We start from the raw sequence: 22,512 nt of genomic DNA, 5'->3' as shown, positions 1-22,512 counted from the left end.
GTTAAACTCAGCTAGGCAAGCCGGCGGTCAATGCCTGGGATAGATTATGATTCGGCGATAAATGTTCACAAATGCCGTAACGGTGTCCCAGGCCCTGTCCCAGGTATGTCGGTGGCATATGAGAACCAGGCTTTTTAGCGCTATTGACAGACGACGTAGGGAGACATAGGACCTTGAACATGTACGGCCCGGAAGGCCACTCGTTTCTATGTCCTGATTAGCCTGCGAATACAGCCGCCTCTCATTCTCTCCCGGGACTACGTGCGGGAGTAGCGGGTACGTAGCGGGCACGCATTCGAGCGAATGAAAGGCGGCTGTATTCGCGGGCTATGCCGGTCTTGATACGCTGATAAAGAGCAGCTTTTTGCTATAAGAATCTTATCCTCGTTTTGCTATTTGTCCTGGGAAGTGGATAAGGAAAGAAGGTACACATAAGAGTTGGGCTCTCGCTTTGATTTAGCCCCTATAGCTATTCCAACGGTAGTGGAGAGATCACCTGCCGGGTCTTCTCAAGACTGGCTGTCTTCGAGTCCATTGCTGAATAAGGTCCAGTCTAGTTTTCTCAGTTTGTGGTTAATAAGACGAATAATAAGGTAATTTATTTTTTAAAAAATTGATTATCGTAAATACTTTAAAAAATGGCAATTATTTCCTATTTTGCGTGGAAAACCCCTCTCAAATAACGTCATAGAACTCCCCGGCCTAAGGCAGCGCGGTAATTAAGTGAAATTTCTTCAAATGAGGATAGAATTTCTTTAAAAAAACGTGACAGAATTTCATCTAAAGCCTTGAGAGCAATTCTTCAAATAGCGTAAAAAACAAATACCGTGACCTGTGCCCTGCGGTGATGACGAAATGAACGACAGCCGAAAGAAGTGTCTTTGTGCGGGTGGATTGCAACAGTGTCATACGAACAAGATTTTCATCTCTAATGGCTCCAATTTTGGGCTACTGGAATGTGCGAGGGGTAAGAGGCTTCTAGAAAATTCATTTGTATTTGCCCTGTGGATTTACAAACACATTTAGTTGACAGAAATTTGTTAATTTTAGATATTTGTAATAATTGAAATTGAGGTCGCATGTCCTAAAGTATGAGCTCAATGTAGTTCATGTAATTTTCTCTGTATTCAGGTTTGCCCAATTTCAGTCTCGAAAAATGTAAATGAACCTCTTTAACAAACCTTTTTTCAAATAACCACTTAGTAAAACATTGCCACAGGTTTCTGCAGCGTGATTGTATTAAGGAGCACAAGCCAGATTTCTTAAGCTTGACTTACTCCCTTATCCGCCGCTGAGTATTCGAAGATGTCGTATGTTGCTAATTAGTTTCAAAAACACGCACATTCCAAATTCAATGTAACGCAAACCCGGGGTGGGGTACTCCTTTATTGGGCTATGTGGGTATGTGCGGCCCCAGGGGGTATAGTCTCCTCCGCAGCCGTTATTTTTGGGATGTCACGCAACGCTCCCCCAAAGAAAGGGGAGCGTTGCGTGACATCCCGAAAAACGGCTGCGGAGGAGACTACAAGGGGTACGGTTTTTCATCCGTTTTGATCATAAAGAGGGTATCGATTTTGGCCATTTTGGTCATCAATAGGGTATGGTTATTAGGGGTGGCGAATGGTAAATGCGAGACGAGACGGCGAGACAAGCGTTTTTCTTTTCTAGCACGAGACGTTTTAACTTTTAGATTGCGAGACTAAGACTTCAAAGTTTTAAGTGCGAGCGCGAGACGTTCAGACTCTTAAAATTCAAGCCCTAGATTTAGTTGAGAGCTAGACATGATGAGCTTGTACAGCTTTCTAGCCAGCTTCTTCAAACTGGCTGGAACTGGAAATTCGATTATAACACACTTCGTTATGATATCCTAGGACAAAATAACTGTTTTTCTGGCACCAAAACGGATGTTTCGGTAGGTTTTGTAGCTTTTTGTGGAATTCAGACAATTTAGGAGAAGTTAGAATTAACTTTTTCTCGGAAATTTGTAAGTTGCTTCATTGAAATTCAATATCAAGTGACGAAAAGAAGTTATTAATAAAAACAGGTAAACAAACGAATCAGGACTTGGAGACCCTTAGCTTTGCAAAAAATTGAGACTCCGAGACAGTTTCGCATAAAAATCGAGACGGCGAGACGCACATAACTGCTTCAAAATGAGACTGTGAGACCCGTGAAGTTCGACTAAAATTTTGCGAGACCCAGAGTTTTTGAAGGACCATTAGCCACCCCTGCTGAGATTTAGGTCTTTACGGGAAAATCTCAGACCGAGACCTTGCCGTATTGACCGAGCGTACGACAAGATCGAGGTTTGAGATTTTCCCGTAAAGACCGAACGTTCCAGGTTAATAAGTTGTTTATTATATGGCTTTTTGTTTTGTTTATGCAAGCCCGCAATCGGCCCGTGTGCATTACGGGAGAATAATGCCCTTCAATTAGCCAATCAGAACGCGCGTTACAGTGTATATCGGCTACAAGAATATGCCATATAATAATGAGTCTTATTTTTGCTGTTTTTCGAAGCTTGCCCAACCCATTCGTTATCTGTTGGCTTACACTGAAACAGAGTGCGAATATTGCGATTACATGACAGGGGACGGTAAGTCCTTCCTTTGAACAAAACCTGTTGTATTAAGTCAGAAAGAACTGTTATTGATTTATTAGTAGCAAGAGAACATAAGACTGGTTTTCACTAAAGCATAAGCATAAGCACAAGTGAAAACAGCCGCGACATAAACATAAGCATAAGCAGAAACATAAGAAGAACGAACTCACTTATTTGTCTTGTGCAGTTTTCAGTAGTAACGCAGCTGTTTTCATTTGTGCTTATGCTTATGCTTGTGCTTATGCTCTAGTGAAAACCAGCCTTTAGACACATACATTCATAATCCTCTTTGAGCTTGGGTAGCACATAAGGCCTTTTAGGGTACGTTCCTTTGGGGTGATCTGGATCAGGATCAGTGATCTACGATCACTTTGATCATAGTTCATCAAAGGAACCGATGAATCCGTGTTCCTTTGATGCACCATGCTCCGAGTGATCTTGGATCACTGATCCTAATCCAGATCACCCCAAAGGAACGCACCCTTAGTTGAACAATGAGTTTCAATGTTGCCTTCAGCTGCCTACATTTGGATCTGGCTCCAGGTCCAGCCAGTCTTTCAACAGCTGTGGCAACAAAAGAGCCGTTATTATTCCGCAAAAGAACGAACGAAACGAGCAGACCAAACAAACAAACAAACAAACAAAAGAAAACACTGAGAAAACAACGAACTGAAGAAAACACGAACGGACAGACGGACGGACGCACAAGAGGAACTGCAAGAGATAGTTCAACTGGCCAATCACAACCGACGAAAAAAACACTCCAAGGTGATCGTTTCTCAACAAAAGGCCGAGGAGAGGAACGGGCCTTGAAATATCTTATCTCGCTTATTTTTTTGACCTCGCTTCTCCCTTTAACAAATTGACGTCCGTTTTTCATGTGTCCGTCCTGTTATTGATCGTGAATTTCGTCATAACATTGTCAAAGTAGCTGTGGATCCACGGGGCGATAGCCGAATGGATCCGCAGACTGCTTTGACAATATTATGACGGAATTCATCGTCAATAACAGGACAGACGCATTAAAAACTGACATTAATTTGTTTTTTACGATAACAAATTGTCAAATCGTCCGCTTTCGCCCGTTGACGCATCGCATAAATTATAAATTCATGTGTCTGTCCGCTTATTGACAATAAAATTAGCCAATGAGCGCTCGAGAATTTCTGCAGTTATCGTAAAATACTTTTTCGATCGTTTCTCCCTCCTTCCTTAACCGTTCCTCTCCCCTCCTACAAATATTCTTGACAAATTTTGACTGAGTTCTTTTTAAATCATCTTCGCTACAACGTAATAAATGTCACATTAAGTACCGAGCTGACAGAAATCTCATGTCAAAAATCTTTAGCTCCTGGGTACGACAAGAGCTGCTGGTTGTCCGTTAAAGAAACATTAGGTTTACCGTTCCCAAACGTAAGTACACTGACTTTCTTTCCTCTTTTTCAAAATATCTTTATGTTAATTTTCCCATTGCGTCAATTAAAAGGAAATATTAAACTGACTCTAAACTAAATTACCAGAATATATAAAAAAAAAAGAATAGATTGTCATCAACTTCGATTATTCTCTAACCAGCAAAACTTAACGCATTCAGAACTAAAACGTGCAAACTTGGCCGGTTTGTCAGTGTCGCGGAGTTGTCATAGATCGTGAAGATGGCCAAATAGATCAATCACAACCATGAGGGTAACCTAGGATCAGAAGTTCTGTTTTCCATGGCGTCGGAAGGAAGGAAAAAAGAACATTTGATCTTAAGTACCCGGCCTCTTGCGGGCCCCAGTTGCACGAACGCTGGATAACGTTATCCACCGGATAAATCGCTGTCCAGTGGATACGTGTTAGCTTAACAAACCACCCTATCCGCCCGCTGGATACTGATTTATCCGGTGGATAGTGTTATCCACCTTTCGAACAACGCGGGCCTGGTGGTGGTTCAAGTTCTTCTACAAAATTTTAGACCTGAAATGCGCGCAGCAGCCTCGAACACGGGGGAAGGGGGAGGAGAACTCAAATATAAAAAGACGGGTTTGTTCGCCGTGCCTTTTAGGCGTTAAAAATCGGTTTTGCTATCTCTTAGGGTGTGTAGCTTCAAAAGGTCCACGGTTGGAGCTTTTACGTTATCTTTTAGGGTGTTGAGCAGGAGATAATTTCTCGTTTTAGCATAGGCACCTCTAAGGGGGAAAAGAAATTTCAAGCCATGCCCACAAGGCAAGATCTTTGTACCTCTTAGGGCTTTTTTGTTTCAAAATTTCCGACGGGCACCTCGACCTTTTTATATGGGAGTCCCCCCGGGGGCTCGACTAACCGGGGCCTGGTGCGTTTATTTAAAGCACGATCTTCTGGTCCTGGGGTTATTACAATGGGGAGTGAGTTTATTTCGAGATCTTTTATTTTTCAGTTGCCTTACTTTATCGATGGAGATGTGAAACTGACACAGACCATGGCGGTAAATACATGGAAAGTAGCTAATAAAACTCTTACATGTATAATTTTCCAGAAAAATAAGACATCCATTCCCGTCAGAAACACATCCGCCGCAGTTTTTTTTTCTTTTTTTCTATTTTTTTTCTTTCTTTTTTTTTTTGCAACAATTCATGAATAAGAAGCCACCATGTACGTGTAAGTTATTATATATTAGAATATTGACTGACTGGAAAATCAAAGTTGCTTATGTGCATCACGGTCTTCTAATACTGCCAAAAATTACAACCAAGGGACCCTTGCGCTCTCTTCACTCGCCGTTAATTCCTCGAGCTCAAGTAATATCGACTTCCCAACTAAGCGATCACCTGGCACAAGTGTGGCTACATTATAGTACTGAAGAAATCTGTGAAATAGCAAACTTTACTGATATGTTTTGTCTTCTCAGATTATGCGACACATCGCACGCAAGCACGATCTGTGTAAGTTCATTACTTTGATTAATTTGGAATCTTACAGATAACTCCAAATCCAGACTTGGTTTATATCGCCATCCGTTGCATCAGAATAACTTCCTTTTCTTTTCCATAGAGCCCCCAAGGGAGATTTTTAAATAGTCGGGAAAGCATGCTAGTACTTGTTCCCTTTGCGAGTGTGCGGCAGCCGCGTGAAACCTTCACGCTCGAGACGAAGCCGTAGATATATTGAGATAGTGGAGGGCAGCATGGACGACTGCGAGGCAGGCTACTGATACTCAGATTCGTTTTCCTTCGTTCTCTTAACAACTGCATTCCGCGCAATGTGGAAATCCCCGCGAGTGTCTGCTTAGACGAAACCGAGCTTGCCGCCTCACAGCACTTAACTTGCTTTGCTTACGGATCAATTACCTAAAACAAGCTTGACGCGTAGAGGACAGTTACATAGTACTGCATAGCAGGCGTAGAAAAGGGAGGAGAGGAGAATTTGAGTGAAAATCGGCAAGTCCGACCGATCCAGGGGTGAATTGAAAGCGGCTGCTTAGCGTTTGCACCCAAATCCCCCTCTCTTTACTCCTGCCCCGCTAGCAAGTTTTCACAGAAAGGGGATAATTGAACTTTGAGTGGCTTATAGTTTTTCAGTATATCTGCTGGTCTGTGTTACCCTCTATAAGTAGAGTTGAGTATTTTAAATATAATTATGGTTACCATCTTGATGTGCACAGAACTGAAAGAAGTAAAAAGTGTGTCGATTGGTAAAATGAAAAAATAATTTTCGATCCTCCTCTCAGGTGGAACCACAGAGGAGGAAATGATGAGAGCGGATGTCATTGAAGGCGAGGTATCACCTTATAGTTTCAGTTTGTTTGGCTTAATTGATCAAATTAATCTACTTTTGTGGGTCAGAAAGCCGGAAGACTGTATTATTACTACTTTTTTTATGTCGCGCTTTCGTAAGTCACATCTTAACCCCGCCCAACCCATTTTCAGCATAATTTATGTGCACCCATCCAAGCTGACCGACTATTTTTTGACTTCTTTCTCCCGCTACAGGCCACGGACTTCATCGCTGGATTCATGAAATTCACTTACTTCAGCCCAGACTTTGTGAGTGCAAGTTTTGTGGTTTACATCCAAAACAGCATTTTTTGACATCTTTATTTTAACTTTATTTAAACTTTATTTTAACTTTGTTTGTGATTAGGAAGGAGGTAGAGCTGATTATCTGAATTCTTGCAACAGCTTCCTTCGGCGTCATTCTGACTTCCTTGGTACTTATCCTTATTTCACTGGAGAACATGTAAGTATAAATCGTCTACGGTCATTAACCCAATCAAAAGCGTCCAACTTTGTCAATTTTAGTGTATCACAGATCTCTCTCCAAAGAAGTGACCGTCGCCGCTCCGACAACTTTGCTTCCCTTGAGGTGCATGATGTACGAATGTGTTTTAAATGAAAAATCTCTCAGTACTCATTCAATTAAAAGCAATAGCCAAGCAAAATAGGAGGGGTGAGGAAACAAGCGAGAAGAGGGGAGGGCTAGGGTGAGGCTTTCGTCATATGTTGTACAACAAAAATGAATGTAGAGCTTAGCTATAGCCAGCTGGTTCTCGGGCATGCCACTTAAACTGATATAAACAAATCGTTCAATTAAATGTAAATCTAATGTTTTTTGTTTTTTTTATAAGCATGATTGAGAAGCTGAACTAGAGTCTACCGAGAAAACAACTCCAGATTAGTGGTCAGAGCGGGACTTGAACCTGCGAACTCAAAAGAGCCTTTTACACAATATTCTTCGACACTGATATCTGTAAAAAAAAACATTTATTGAAGGTTGCTTTCGTTGTTTCACAGCTAAGTTTCGCCGACTTTATGATGTATGAATTCTTGGATCAACTGCGAACCTTTGAACCTTTAACTCTTGACCCTTTTCAAAACATAACGGACTTCATGGCAAGAATTGAGGTAAGCAAGATGAACTCGCAATAGTTGATAAGTGAAATCTTGTAACAAGACAACATGGTTCCAAAATCCTGTTTTTCGATTGCAAGAAAAACTAACCCAAATATGGTGCAAGGACAATGATTGGTTGGTTTATAACCTGTTCTGGGCGTTGAGTAATACCCGGAGCGGCACGAAAACAGCGGAAAAAAAACGGGGGGGGGGATATTACTCATGTATTCTCTCACCGTTTATCGCACTACTTCCCAACTAATCAGAAAAATGTATTTGGCGCTTTGGCAGCCGAGGTGTGCACAACTTATTATCCCTTTGTATGAGATCTACACATTTTTACATCTTATCGAAAATTATCACAGTCTAGCACTTTTAGGGATGTCGTGTAATGTTTAACTGTTCTTTGTCTCGCATATGAAAAAAAATAGTTTTTCTATCTAATTTCAGGAAATCCCCGCTATCAAAACATTCCTTGATTCGGAGTACTTTCGTAATCAACCAATCAGTAATAAGATGGCCCACTGGGGAACCAAGCCTCTTCCAAGTCACTGATATGAATGACGTCACCCCAAGCAAGCAATATATGTGAACGTCATCTCACAACACATCCAATCAGACAAAAATTATGGCTGAGAAAGAGTCTTCAATATCAGAGCTAATGTCCTATTACAAATAAAGACATCTTTTCATGTTTGATTTATGTGTGAAATTTAATGGAAATAGGCCATTTTACAGTTGCGTTCTTAGTTACCTGGCCTTGATTGCAAGCGAGGCTGGAGCTGACCTTGCTTTGATACAGACCTCTCTGCTTTTCTCATTTAAATGTCAACTAGTTAGCATAAGAACAACTTGATTTACACAACAAAAACAGTGAGGTCTGTATCAAAACAAGGTCACCTGCAGCTTTGCTGCCATTCAAAGGCCAGGTCACTGAACAGACAACTGTAAAATGGTCTATTAAACCCTTCTATTCTTTTAACTTCATCTCAGGTTTCAGTGTACGTTTTTTAAAAACAATTTACATTAAATGACAACACAGCACTCTGTGTAACTCTTACTTTACATCTGCGTCAGAGAACTGACATTCAAGAGGTTTAGACTGTTCAGAAATATCTGCAATAAAAAATATCTGCAATCAGAACACTTAATTTAGTCTGTAAATTAAACAAAAAGTTAAATACTTGTCTCATACTTTGTCTGCCTCATTTCTAAAGTGTTTGTAGGTAGTTCAGAGGCTTCTATGGCACAGAGGGTAGCCTTTCTGGTAACATGAAACCACTGGCCAGGGAAAATTGGAAAGTCCTGAGATACATTAGAATGCTCAAGATTGTTTGAAATCCCAGGCTTTCTCTAACTACCTGTCTTTTTCTGTATTCATTTATGCTAAAAGAGAGAGAGAAAAAAAGATGCATCTCAGCTACAAACAAAGAAACCCAATTTCTTGGCATTATCAGCTAACTTTGTCACAGAATTTGGAGAAGCCCTGAAATAAACTGAAAAAGTCCGCAGCAGTTTGAAATAGACCATTTTACAGTTGTCTACCTAGTGACTTGGCCTTTGAATGGCAGCAACGCTGGAGGTGACCTTGTTTTGATACAGACTTTACTGCTTTTGTTGTGTAAATCAAGTTATTCTTATGCTAACTAGCTGACATTTAAATGAGAAAAGCAGAGAGATCTGTATCAAAGCAAGGTCACCTCCAGCCTCGCTTGCATTCATGGCCAGGTAACTAAGCACACAACTGTAAAATGGCCTATTCCTGACTTTGTATAACAACTTGTAACTATGTTTCTGTACTTCTCAACTACAGATCCATCCAACCACAATTCCCAGAAAATTGTAGCCATGTAATAAACATTTAACTTCTCCTTACAGTAATCGACACATTGTCAAGCAAATATTTATTTATTTGTTTATTTATGGATTCGTACAAGTACAGGTGCTTAACAATAGGACACAAGTCCCGTACTTGGTTAATACACCCACACCCAACCCCCTAAAAAATATCCTGAAAAAACCCTTCCCTGACCCATCTAAACTACAAATCAAATAATCTAAATAACACAAATACAATCTAAAAAAGTCATCTGAGTAGCTTCGGGAAACTAACATCAAAATTAAATAAGGCAATCAGTAGGGATAACAAATTTAACAGCCTGGCACTGAAAGCTGCTGACCTGTTGAAGAGTTTTCATTAGATAAAGTCTTGCAAACATTGTGGGGAAAAGATGTTGCTTTGACTCCTTGAAATTTATGAAAGAAAAATACAAATACCAAGTAAGCGTTAGTGAGTTGATTCTTGGAGAATCAAGAACATGTAGTTCATTCTGCAGATAGTGGTTACAAATAACCTTATTGAAAAAAAAAATAAAGAAAAGAAACAACACTGTTTCAAAAACATTGACATGGGAGCAAAGGAAAAGCAATGCCACTCGTTTGCATCTGATGCAGGGCTCTCCCTCTCCAGGTGATGAAGAAACTTGACAAGCGCTTGTAAAGTACAATGTAGTAGCCTGAGTAGCTGGCATCATTTTACATAAGAGTGCTTTGTTTTGCCAGCAGAGCCAGGAGAGGGAGTGACAAAGTTTCAAGGGAAATCTACCCAGGGAAGGGATGGGGTAACACCAGAAGAGAATTCAAGCTCAGGAAAAGTATTTGTCAAAACTGTCCTTAATTTTTGTTAGTTTCTTTCACAGTCCGAATGTATTACTGGTGCCTAACTTGTACACTTCCACTGCAAGTCAAATTAGAGCAGGAATGATATCAATATAGTCTTACAGTCCATTAAATTACTCACTCCAAGAATGTGCACTCGTCCATAATATGCACTAAATTTGTGACTCAAGTTGAACAGGAAACAACAGATCTAAAAGAGGTTGAACACAAAACAGTAAATTACAGATAAAAACGACAATGCAGATATCAACCAAAAGATTGTAGAGAAACATAATATTATTTGTTAAACAATGGTTCTGTCAAAATTGTTCACAGCATAATAGATGCATGTGCTTGTGTTTACATGTACGTTCCCATAACAAATGAACAAGCAGAAGTTTGTTCTGACAGGTTACATACTTTGGCTGAATATGGTTATAGCTTTCCAAATTATGTTACCACCAGGGCTAATTTGTATCACCTTCACGTTCACCTGTGAAACAGGTTTAGTTACTGTGAATGAGGTACAATGTATAACTGGAGCCGCCATTATGTCTTACAGTTGGTTATTTAACACTTGAAGGTGAAAAGAAGACAATTATTGTTTTTCTGCACCAATTGACTAACATGAACAGTGATGTTAATTGACCTTATTTGTGTGGATGGTGACATTTTGTGACTTGGCTATGGTTGCTGGCACAGCATCCCTTACAATGGATGGAAAAGCCACAATATAGTTTAATGTTAACTCCCATTCTGCCTGTTGACAAGGATAGAGACAAGTGAACATTAGACTAGTAATAGACTTTATAGTTTGTCATTCAAATGTACCTCAGTCTTCTCCATTGCTTAATAATCCATCATTACTCAGGGCTTCTTGGCTTAATGTAAGTTACAGTATAGACCCTATTCAAAAATGGCTGCCAATGAAAAATTAATTAGCCCAACTAACCTCATTTTTGAGTTGATAATTCAAAAGAATTTTTACTCTCAAACTAGGTTTGTTGGGCTAATTTAAATGCATACAAAAGAATGTTAAATTGGCATCCATTTATGAATAGGGTCTATTGGCCTTTATCTTACTGGTCTATTAACTTGACTTATGGTTTTCTTCAATTTGACAGTAATTTGAACATCACCCAAAACAACTAACAGATCTTTAGCATCTTAAGTTTCCCTTTATCAGATCTGGCTTTTGCTCAATATTGATCTTTGACAATAAATAGTGGGACTTCTGCTAATTAATAAAAACCTTTCTCTAACTGTTTCTTTTGAGGCAAATCAAATCAAATCAAATTTATTTATTTATTTATTAAACTCAGCTCAGTTACATGTAACTTTTGTACATAGATTACACTATAAACAGATCATCACATCAAAAATAAAGAATAAAAATAACAATGACTTAATAGTGAGTAAGTTAGGATCATCTAAATAGCAAAGATAAGAGTGGATACTCCTAATAGAATACAGTTACACAAAGTGTAAAAGGAAGTTCTTGAAGATAAAAAGTACTTCTTCATGTGCTAGGCTTTAATTAATAAGTATAATTGTCAAGCATAGAGTTCTTAAGGGTTTTATAAAGATTGAAAGAGAATTTGACCTGATAACATTTATTGGCAGGGAATTCCAAAGGTGAGAACCAGAAAATTTTAGGGAGTGTAATCCATATATGATGGTGTCCACTTAATTAACATAGAGGTTTCCACCACATGATTGCATGTATTTCTCATCAAACAAAACTCACTTGATCATGCAAGAGATTAAAATCCACATCATTTACAGGTGGGAGGGCTGGATAAATACCTGTATAACAAAAAAATGTTTATTTATTTGTTAATAGAAGATAAAGGTGTGGTACATGTAGGGCTTGTGGACTAGAGGTTTCTTAAAGTGGGTTTCACCCTCGTCCATTTAACCGAGACACATTAATACTGAAGTTGTTGTTGTTGAAAGTTTGAGAAATGCATATTGGCTCAAACTCACTTAGATTTACATCTGTTAGGTAAAAGGACTGAGTATATTGTAATGAAACAGGTATTTTTAGGCTTTGAAACTGAATCACTATAATTTTATAGGAAGTGTTTATCTCACCTTTGTGGACATTTTCCTCAAAGTTTTGAAAAAGTTTAGCAAGTCTTGCACAATTGTACAAAACAAAGGTGGCCTGCCTGAATTCTCTTGAAGTTTCACGCAAGTCAATTTTCACCTAGAAATGCAAGATTGCAGGAAAATTCAATTAACTTTTTTTTCTCAATCAATTGACACTGAGTGACATGTGTGAAATAAGAAACATAAGAATTGCAGTGGTCTGAAAACTGTTACATAAATAATAGAGATTATATTAACTGATTTTGACAAAAATCTGCACTTATTAAAGGCATCAAAATTTGCTTATCTTATTGACTCATGTAAACGTTTGATGTCAGTTCTCAGGGTTTGTTGGTTTGTTAGTACTGAGATATAAAGGATCCAATATTCTTAGTTGAAGATTTATTTTTTACTCTTGTCATGTATTTCACAGTGCACGCATCACACTGAAAAAATAAATTTTATATTAATTTGTTATGCAAAATAATACAAATTTTATTATTTTGAAAATTTAAAGACTCTTATAAAGCTTCATGAAGTTGTAGAATCTCCATGGTAACAATATTTAATATGATCTCTTTTCTACAGGATTAGGAAGTTTATACTCACTGGTTACATTTTCAATGTTCATTACAAGCTGCAACCCCATGATACTCACTTCACTGTTAGGAGCTGCAGAGAGAATTTCTAGTTTGATAACAGCTATTGCCATTTCCCTGATTGATATGTCCCAGCCACGACCTGGGAATAGATAATGGAAAACAGATACACCATGTGCAATATTTCTTCCAGTGCTTGTACATGTACACTATGAATCTATCTGATGTCATTAAAAGGTTGGCACACATACCGCAAATCCACAAATTAGCGCCCCCCTCAAATAAGCGCCCCCTTCGAATAAGCCCCCCTCCAACTGGCCAAAATTTAAATTAAGCACCCCCCTCCCCCCCATTTTGTGGATGAGTCATGAGACAGCAAAGGATATTGTTCATTGCTTCAGTTTGTGACCACGTGAATTTCTAACCGTGTCACGATTTAAACTTTAGGATCAGCTTTTTGTGTCGCTAAACAGCTTATGTTGTTGTTTACGTCCAGATGATGTATTAAAAAAATGATCATGTCAGGCTACGATTTGGGAAAAACTAAATAAGTGCACGCCTTGATTAATTGCCCCCCTCGAATAAGCACCCCATGTCTTCTCCTAAATTTGAAAGAAGCACCCCCGGTGCTAATTCAAGGATTTATGGTAAGGGGACAAGTCTCCAAGAAATAATAAAATTAAATAAATAACAATATTTAGAGAGAAGCCACATCAGCCTTAGCTGGTTTTCATGCAGGTCCGCTATCCTGGGTTTTGTGGAGGGAGGAAAACCAGAGAAGTTAGAGAACCCGGAGAAAAACCCTCGAAACAAGGCGAGAACCAACAACAAACTCAACCCACATGTGGCACCAAGCCGAAATTGAACCCAGGCCACATTGGTGGGAGGTGAGCGCTCTCACCACTGCGCCAAACAGTTCACACAAAAGGTTTCGAGAGACAAGCCCATGGTATTTGTAAGCTTATGAGAAATTTCCTACAGTCTGTTTACATAAGTAAAAGCAATAACATCTACCGGTACATGGGTTTGAGTGTGACATATCAATCAAACTTTGATTTAATTTCATACCTTCTACTTTATCTCCATATTTCAGAATGTAAGATTCTCTTAGCTGTTTTTTACGTACGCTATCAAAAAATATAAATAAACAACCATTGTAACTTTCAACTGTACCATAAAATCCCACGTTAAAGTCCTGGGCTTATATAACTTCATAAGGGGTTTTGGGTGGGCTTATAAACAGGGGGGCTTGGAAAACGAGATAAAACGTATCAGAGAAATGAATTAAAGCTAACATACCATTATATTTAAAGCTATTACCTTATTACCCTATTATTACCCTATCTGCCTCTAACTTTCAATTAAAAATTTTAATCTTTGTAAAGAAATGCAAAGGGAATGCACTTATACATTAGATGGGCTTATACCCGGCAGAACTTATATCCAGAATAATACCTTTGTTAACAAATAGAAGGGCTTTTATTCGGGGAAGGGGGGCTTTAACATGGGATTTTACGATATGTGAGTTAAATTATGGTTGGCTGCTCAATAGGGGTAAGGAGAATAGAACCCCTCATCGGGATGACCAAAAGGTGGCCATGGCCACCTACACTGTAATAGCGGTGGCTTATTAATAGGTTTTTTTACAGTATTTTACTGACAATTTTGTGACTTCAGTAACTGGCTGCTTAATAAGGGGTGACCGCTTAATAGAGATTCAACTGTATCATTAAAGGGAAATTGTCCTGATGTGTTAAAATCATCCCAGCTACATGTAGTTTTAAGAGACTTTTATAAATCAAGCTGTAAGCTTAGGAGAATTCACATTTTTAAACTGGAGTCTAATTATATCATGCTATGATGCTATGCTAAAGAAATAAACCCTCTGCACCTTAGAAGATCCATGGCATCAAGATGTTCTTGGATTTTTTCTGTGTCATTATACACTGATACCAAACCATGTGTCAGGTAAAACTGTATGTCAACAAACAAAATAGCCAATGTTAGTTAGAAAACAAATGTCAGAATTTTTCATTGAAAGTAAGTACTGCTTGAGAAGAAAATTTGTGCGGTTTTTTCTGCAAAAGTAGTTACTAAGCAAACCATGCGTGCTTGTGCCTGTTTTAGATTAGATAGTTAGGATCCAAAAATCTTTCAGTGTCACAGGAAATATTTACCAAAAATAACAATGATATACTGTAAGTTCAAAATGATGTTACTAGACATGATAACCACTCAGTATTTATTTTTCATTTGTAGTTAAGACCAGGCAGATTATACATGTATGAATCAATCAATCAGTCAACCTTTAATTTAAATTGATAGTTTTCAAAACTACAAAGCTCGTGGGATTGTTTAACAAAGGATCTAATGCACTAATGGACTCATAAACAGACAACCAGTAAAATTTGTAAGTAGTTTCAGTAGTGCTTTGTCGTGTGTTGATAGAAAAAACCCAGTAAATTTAGCTAGGTAAGTTAAAAACACTTAACATTGCACTGTTCCCAGTAAGTTACCTTACAGTTAAGAACTACAAATACAACATTAGTTTGCGTAGTACAAGTCCAACAGCCAGAGCACAGTCTATCACTTCCTCCCATTTTATCAGTGTTGGCTTTGTATCTGTTTTTTCATGAAACGTTTCCTTGTATAAGAGACACCTTTGAATCGTCATTTGAGATACCCTTAAAACCCCAATCTACACACTTCTATAACACAATTTGGTATGTGTGCACATGCCTGTTTCCTAGTCAGCAGACTTGTAGATATCATAAGCCACACATTGCTGATTTGCTGTTGAATAAATTTTCTTCTACAGCTTGTAACATGGAGCACCATATCTGCATTTGCTGCCTGATGACATGGAAATAACGGTGGGACAGTTAAGTAATGTCATAGTACAACAATAGACCTGCTAACATTTCTGGAGCCACAGCTTTGAAATGTTTATTCTGGAGATCCAAAAGATTTTCAAGGATACTTCAAAGATTTCCTCAGATATCTTTGTCTTAGTTCCAGGATATGTTTTGCAAAACATAACAACATTGCCAGCTTGAAATTAGGGAATTGAGGAAAGTGTACTATCCTTTACTTGTATTGGCTTGAGTTTCCATATTATTAATTTTTTACAAAAGTGTGCCATTAAGGCTGTAATAGTTCCAAAAACTTCAGTTAGGCATGAGACATTGATTACTAGGCATGAGAAGTCTTAAGAGCAAAGTTTTTAACCCAAATACATGAGACTGATGAGACAGGTAGACAATAAATTAAAAAATATGTCTTGATCCCATTCCCAACAAATGTGAAACTACCTTACATTTTTTCCAGCTAAATCCAGCTTTGCCACATCTTTAAGAAGTGAAGTTGACAGGGTAACTAGAAAAAATGTGGGCCATTGAAAATTAAATAGTTGGCATTGTTGGCAAAACCTTTTGAGAAAGTTTTACGGCACAAGCAGTTAAATGCAGTTCATGGAGTGTGACATGCAAACCTCGGAAACAGTTTGTTGTTGTACCTAATTATGTTACAATCCTGTCAAATTATATGTTTGGCACCTACAGCTCTAGATCAGGTGAGATCCTTGAATGTTTTATTGTGTCAAGTGTGGCGAACGACTGTCTAGTCTTATCACAGTATGACCTGCATCATGGCATCTTTCTATTGGTTACACATCAAAGTGAACTCACACAGAACAGGGACATTAACAAAGATTTGACCATAACACACTGTAATGAGCAGCTGGTTTCCCAGTACTACAAATAAAATGTTTACAGTACTTTACTCTTGATTGTGACAAGAAAGAAATTCCATACCTTTTGATCGACTCCCAACAGCTGTCAAACCTCAGAAAAAGAAAAAAAATCCAACTAGCAAATCGGCATATAATTTCAGGAAAAAGATTAACATGCTATTCACAGGATTTGTGAGCTAATATTGCATGTTTATCACGTGCTTACAATATAATACATTTTATTGATTCTCCCAAATGGGTTTTTCAGAATTTATTTACATGAAGTAAAAAGGAAATACAATGTAAGATAAATTCAAAATGTCTAATAACATTCATATTAAAAACATGTGATGGATGACTTATAAAACTTTAAACTTGAGTAAACCTATTAGATTATCACTACATCCTACTTAAATCTACATGCATCTTACTTGCCACATTTCACTTCCCGCACTCTTCTTGAAATGCAGAACTGAGTGCAAGTTCTTAGTTGCAACAGAAAGATTATTCCAAGTTTTAAGTGCCCTACACTGTATAATGGAAGCCATGTTGCACTGCCGATGTCCTACACATAGGTAAACTGAGATGGTCTTTATTTCTGGTGTTATATGAATGAGTTTCAGAGCGTTTGAAGAGGGTAGTAGATAAAGAGGTTGGGGCTCAAAAATATATTTATAAATCATAGTAACGTCACGTACGTTCAGAAGTTCTTCAATGGTGAGCCATCCAAGATCGTTTTGAATGGATGAAATATGATCCTTTACAACCCTTGATAATTCTAGACATATTCAAAGGTAATATATTTTAAGAACAAAACTAAAATCACATGCTACTGGATTGTATTATGAATGTGTTCCTCACCTTCAAACTGTGTATTATCTTTAAGAAACTCCTCCGCATCCAAAATAATTCCATCAACATTCAAATCAGAGTCTTGACAGCTGCAATTATCTTCACAATTACAATTCGGTACATTGTTTGCAACTTGATCTCTAGTCGCAATATTTATTGAGACTGCTGACTCATGACTTTGTTTCGCATATTTGCAGCTTTTTAAGAGTTTGTGAAGTTCTTTAGCATTTTCATCAAGTTCTTTATCTGTCCACATATTGGTTTTAGTTGGAGTGCAACATGATGTAGAAAAGAGATGACATGTTTCTTGCATATTTTGATTGTTTCTGAGTTCAAATTCATGTGCAGTTTGGTCTGTGCTGCCTGGAATTGATTTCACCTCAGCCCTACAAACCAAATTAGAGAATGCTTCAAATTTATAAACATCTGCACCCTTTGACAAGGATACAATGTAAGTAATCTGTTACAAAACAAATGAACTGTTGGGAAAATATATCACTGATGAGTGGAAGAATCAGCAATATATCCTATTTTAAAACACAGTCATGGATAACTGTCTTGTATTCAGATTCTAACCGATTACTCAGAGAGAGAAAGAGAAAGAGTATCTAAAATTATTCCTAAATAAATATTTCTGTGTTTCAGTATAAATACTACCTTTCACATTATTAACTGGTCAATGTACTTTTACCAAGCAATTTTACGGTAAGTTATTTACTAATACCAGGTCTGGGTCAAGAGGTAAAAATTGGGCATATGGATAGTCAGCTGTATCTATTTAACAAAAGAGAACAGATAATTGATATCCTAAAAGTAACTGAGCAAAAAGGGTTTTATGGATGATCAATTTGTCTAATGTCCACCCTCAGATTTAATCCCTGTTATATCATTAATGTACATTGCACTACACAATTATACTGAGTACAGAAATAAGCTGAAATGAAGACCCACTGTAAATATAATGTTTATAATAAATTAGCACATGACAAGTAGTTATTAAAACTCAACATACCTATTAGCATTTAGAAGCTGCTTGGTGTGTTCACAAATAAGGGCTGTTCTTAGATGATCAAGACTTAAATGATCTTGATCCTTATCAAGTGAACATAATAACACAGAAGGATTCAATAGCACACCCTGAGAGTTTTGTCCAATTGATTTTCCATACTGGTCTGCTTTACTTATAACATTGTGAAGTGCAGCTCTGGTAACATCAGTCTTTTTTAGAGTCAGTAGAAGATGACCTCCACTCGTCAATTGACAGTGTTGTACAAACTGAATTGTTGATATATGCTCAATGATCTCCTGACAGAGTCTTTCAAATTCAGCCTAAAAATGCCAAGCATATAACATAGAACCTTTAAACTAATACTGACTGAACAATATAATATATTATGAAATTGTAAAAACTCAATATTTCTATCCCTTTAGGCCACTGACAAACAAGTAGCTCTTGCAAGGAGGTTATTCTGCTCCCAGTCCTTAATATAAGACTAAAAAGTTTGTGTTGTCCGATTATATAGTTGGCGTACTGATCTAATTTAGGCACAATGTTCCTGTTTATGTTTAATAAGCACTTACTATTAAATTTTATCATAGATCCTAATAAACTGCTTTATTTTATGTTTTAATAACGTATTGATACTTTTTTGATACAATTATCAATGGCAATCAGTGTTTCAGCCAGAAAATTTAACTTGAGGGCCAAAGTGGCCCCTGAAGATCTTTTTTAGGGGTCAATTTTTTAGGAAAGGGGCCACTAAATTGAAAGCTACAGAAGGAAAAAATGCATCAGGGTACCAAGGAAAATAAAGCAGTTTATTAGGATCTATGACAAAATTTAATAGTAAGTGCTTTTTGAAGGGTTTCTACTCAATAAAGTTTCTTTTGAATCAGATACTAGTATGAAGGATCCGTGCATTACAAGAGAACAATTCTTAGGCATACATGACGTAGTCAATGATCAAGGGCTTGCAATGCACTATAGGGCGATTTCACACACGGTCAGCCATTTGAAAATGTTCTGATATGAGAGAATCAACACAGCAAAGCAAAAGGACGGATTGACTTCTTTTCTTATGCTGAATGTTTTAGAAGCAAAGATCTTTCAATATGATTTTTCTAGAAGGACATAATGTGTGACAAAATAACCGTTACTGATCGTCAACACAGAGAAATGTAGTCGCCATTATGCCGTAATATGGCGACTAAACCAGAATTTTTGGTCGCCAAGGATGAACTGCTTGTTACATCGGCGATCATATAGATCACAATTTCGAGCCCTGGGATGGCTTTTAAAATATTATGCCTGTGTTAAGCCTGCAGTCTTGTAAAAGGAAAGGGCCAAATTGGCCCTTTTTTCATTTTTCTGGGGGCCATCTCTGATTGTAACGTGGGATTCCCGCAATAGCGCACTCTGGAAGAAACACTGGGCAATTCAGTTTGAGTCTCAAGCAATGCACAAATCAAAATTTACTCTCTATAAAAAAGATCATCTATTGATGTGATGCCCCCTTAGAAACAACCTGATTTTTAGTTACCCTACTTAAGGGTAAGCCCCCATAACTTTAGAGAAAATTGCCCTCATATCCCATTAGTGCTGCAACAATACACCAATGCACCGGTGAATCGCAATATTTTTTGTAACAATACAAATATCAATATTATGACAAGATATCACGATATTATAATATTGTGATTCTTCATCCATTAAAAATTCAACATTCAGAAATAACTGTCTTTTATGACTCTTTACCCAAGTCCAAGCCCTTTCAGGCTTATTTATAAAACAAAGAGACCCAGGAAAGGGAAAAAAGCTTCCATCTTTGCTTTGTATTGCTTTGCATTCTTCTGGTCATATATCTGTCAAGATGGCAACACAAGAGCAGGTGCAGTTCTAATTAATTGTCAGCTGACACGGTCTTGTGCGCCCACGGACAAAACACATTGGTTTGTCCATTCTTTGCAGCTCTTCTTCACCTGTCAGTCGTATGTAATGATGTATCGTATCATGTGTCATATTGTGACAGTTGTATTGACATGTGTATTGTATTGTGAGAAATTGTATTGTTGCAGCCCTATATCCCATATCCGCTATCCCATTCTCCAACTCCCATTTAGAAAACAGCCCTAAGAAAATACACTTGTCAATTGGTTAAAAATCTTGTTTCTATTTAACAAATTGACATCAGTTTTTATGCGTCTGTCCTCTTATTGGTGATAAATTACATCATAACATTGTCAAAGTAGCTGTGGAACCATGAGCCACAGGCGAATGCTTCCGCAGTAAACTTTGACAATGTTATGATGAAATTTATCATCAATATGAGGACAGATGCATAGAAAACTGACGTCAATTTGTTTTTTACAATAACAAGACCCCAAAATGGTCAAATGCTGGGAATGAGGGGAAAAGACACCATAAACTTGCCGTAAACAAAGATAAGTGAATGACACAAACATTGTCAATAGCTTTTCTCGCTTTTTGATTGGTTACTAAAAAAGTCCATAAAATCTCATTGGTTAAAAAGTTGACAGTTTGACAACTGAAAGTTGAACTTGAAAGCTGGCATAAATTAAAATTTTATCTGTCTGTACTCTTATTGATGATAGAAATGAGCCAATCAGTGTGCAAGAAATAAGACAGTTATTGAAAAAACTTGACAGAAACACAGAACAAGCATGAGCTGTTGACGTAATGATGGCGAAAGCAAAGAGAATTTAAATTTTGATGACCAAAGTAAACAAGTTGCTTTCCTTTTTTTGTCGTGGTGTTTTCTAAAAGAAATAGAAAACATGTTCTCTGTGTTTCTATGGAGTTATAGAAACACTCATAAAAGCTTGCGAGAATTTGAAAAGGCTGTGGAAACACTCACCTCCTACAGCATTTCTCATTCTCCCAAACTTTCAAGAGTGTTTCCATTAAGCAATTACATTATGAAAATTGGGGAATATCCTTGGATATTCCTCAGTTTTAGCTGGGCAATATTCAGTCATTTGACGCGTTTAGACCAATCGCGCATGAGCGAAAACATTTAATGGATTATAACAGCTCATAACCCATGATGGCTAAGCCAATGAATTTAACTCTCAAATTGCATTATCCAATGATCAAGTTTTTAATAATGTCGAATATACACGGCTTTCCTGTATTCTGATTGGCTGTATTTTCTATGGCATGGTTTAAGTAAATAAATGACTTCACTCAAACAAGGCCAACTGAATAAAAACATTTTGTCTGAGCTGTGGTCCCACTTTTCAGCTTATCAAAAGAATGTATCAAATTATTAATAACTGGTTATTGACTTATTCCGCAGCTGATATCCTCCGCTTCTTCTAAAGAGCAATATGAAAAGCTGATAAACCTTTACAAGTAAGCTTACATGTAAGACTTAAGGAGTTAAGCCTTTTACCTTGTTGTCGTTCATAACATCGCCGAGACAGGTTCGTACAAAGGCAGGAATGATTAAATCTCCATTTAAAAGTTTCTTATTGAACTTTAAAGAAAACGAATCCAGTTTTCTTTGATCTAGCCAACTGACTGTTCTCAGAGCTTCACAGAACAAACGTTTTAAGTAAGGGAATAGATCACCATCGTAAACAGTTCTCACGCTCACGTCCGCCATATTGCCAAAAATGCCACCTCTCCTTGTATAGAAAGTGAAAGAGACTAGGACAAAAGTGCCGCGTGCGTGTAACGCGCGTGTATGCAAACGTCTCGTCCTGTCTTCCGTCTATACGGAAATTTAACTGCTTGTCGTTATATCAACCTCGTGCGCCGACTGTCAATTTAGGCTATCAAACATGGTACTAGAGACCTTTATTGGTAAGGTTTTCATTAAAGAAACAAAGTTTAAAATCAATTGATTTTTCGAGAAATATTTGCTGTAAAATGAACGGTCACTTAGAGACTACGTTCTATTAAAATGCATGAAAAAAGAACTGCGAATAAAAGATACAAATGCTCACGAAATATAAGACCAATTTTAAAAACGTGTTTTAAAAAGTTTAGATCAATGAATTACAATGATTTTGATGATAAGAAAATTCCCCAAAATTATTTTGTTCTTCTCAGAACTTTAATTAAGGGCCAATCAGCCCTAATTTCCGGCTTCTAAGTTACAAAAGCTC

General features: G+C 37.6%; 2 protein-coding genes across 5 annotated transcripts; one reads left to right on the top strand and one right to left on the bottom strand.

Moving 5' to 3' along the window:
- Nucleotides 1-847: 847 nt before the first annotated feature.
- LOC110044282 (glutathione S-transferase Mu 1-like) lies at nucleotides 848-8,151 on the top strand. 2 transcript variants are annotated; one of them, XM_020749814.2, is made up of 10 exons: nucleotides 848-967; nucleotides 2,521-2,596; nucleotides 3,951-4,015; nucleotides 5,001-5,048; nucleotides 5,472-5,505; nucleotides 6,291-6,340; nucleotides 6,553-6,606; nucleotides 6,704-6,799; nucleotides 7,354-7,464; nucleotides 7,903-8,151. In XM_020749814.2, the coding sequence occupies exons 1-10, from the start codon at nucleotides 932-934 to the stop codon at nucleotides 8,005-8,007; spliced, it is 675 nt and encodes a 224-aa protein (XP_020605473.2). In that variant the 5' UTR covers nucleotides 848-931; the 3' UTR covers nucleotides 8,008-8,151. The 2 variants fall into 2 exon arrangements, with proteins under 2 accessions (XP_020605473.2, XP_020605472.2); XM_020749813.2 differs by lacking the exon at nucleotides 848-967 and having other exon boundaries at nucleotides 2,473-2,596.
- LOC110044283 (DALR anticodon-binding domain-containing protein 3-like) lies at nucleotides 7,305-22,026 on the bottom strand. 3 transcript variants are annotated; one of them, XM_089276123.1, is made up of 15 exons: nucleotides 21,795-22,026; nucleotides 18,395-18,711; nucleotides 17,392-17,768; nucleotides 16,613-16,642; nucleotides 16,117-16,175; nucleotides 15,540-15,653; nucleotides 14,692-14,774; nucleotides 13,869-13,927; nucleotides 12,860-12,942; nucleotides 12,205-12,319; nucleotides 11,858-11,916; nucleotides 10,760-10,870; nucleotides 10,253-10,321; nucleotides 9,633-9,698; nucleotides 7,305-8,568 (listed from the first exon to the last, which is right to left on the bottom strand). In XM_089276123.1, exons 1-15 carry the CDS (start codon nucleotides 22,005-22,007, stop codon nucleotides 8,515-8,517), a joined length of 1,809 nt encoding a protein of 602 aa, XP_089132249.1. In that variant the 5' UTR covers nucleotides 22,008-22,026; the 3' UTR covers nucleotides 7,305-8,514. The 3 variants fall into 3 exon arrangements, with proteins under 3 accessions (XP_089132249.1, XP_089132248.1, XP_089132250.1); XM_089276122.1 differs by having other exon boundaries at nucleotides 7,305-9,698; XM_089276124.1 differs by lacking the exon at nucleotides 10,760-10,870 and having other exon boundaries at nucleotides 7,305-9,698.
- Nucleotides 22,027-22,512: the final 486 nt, after the last annotated feature.

The sequence above is a fragment of the Orbicella faveolata genome, unplaced genomic scaffold, assembly GCF_042242905.1.
Source record: "Orbicella faveolata isolate gen_17 unplaced genomic scaffold, um_ofav_v1 contig_4, whole genome shotgun sequence".
NCBI lineage: Eukaryota > Metazoa > Cnidaria > Anthozoa > Scleractinia > Merulinidae > Orbicella > Orbicella faveolata.
Note: the sequence above shows the minus strand (reverse complement) of the source record. Positions and strands in the feature narration are given on the sequence as shown.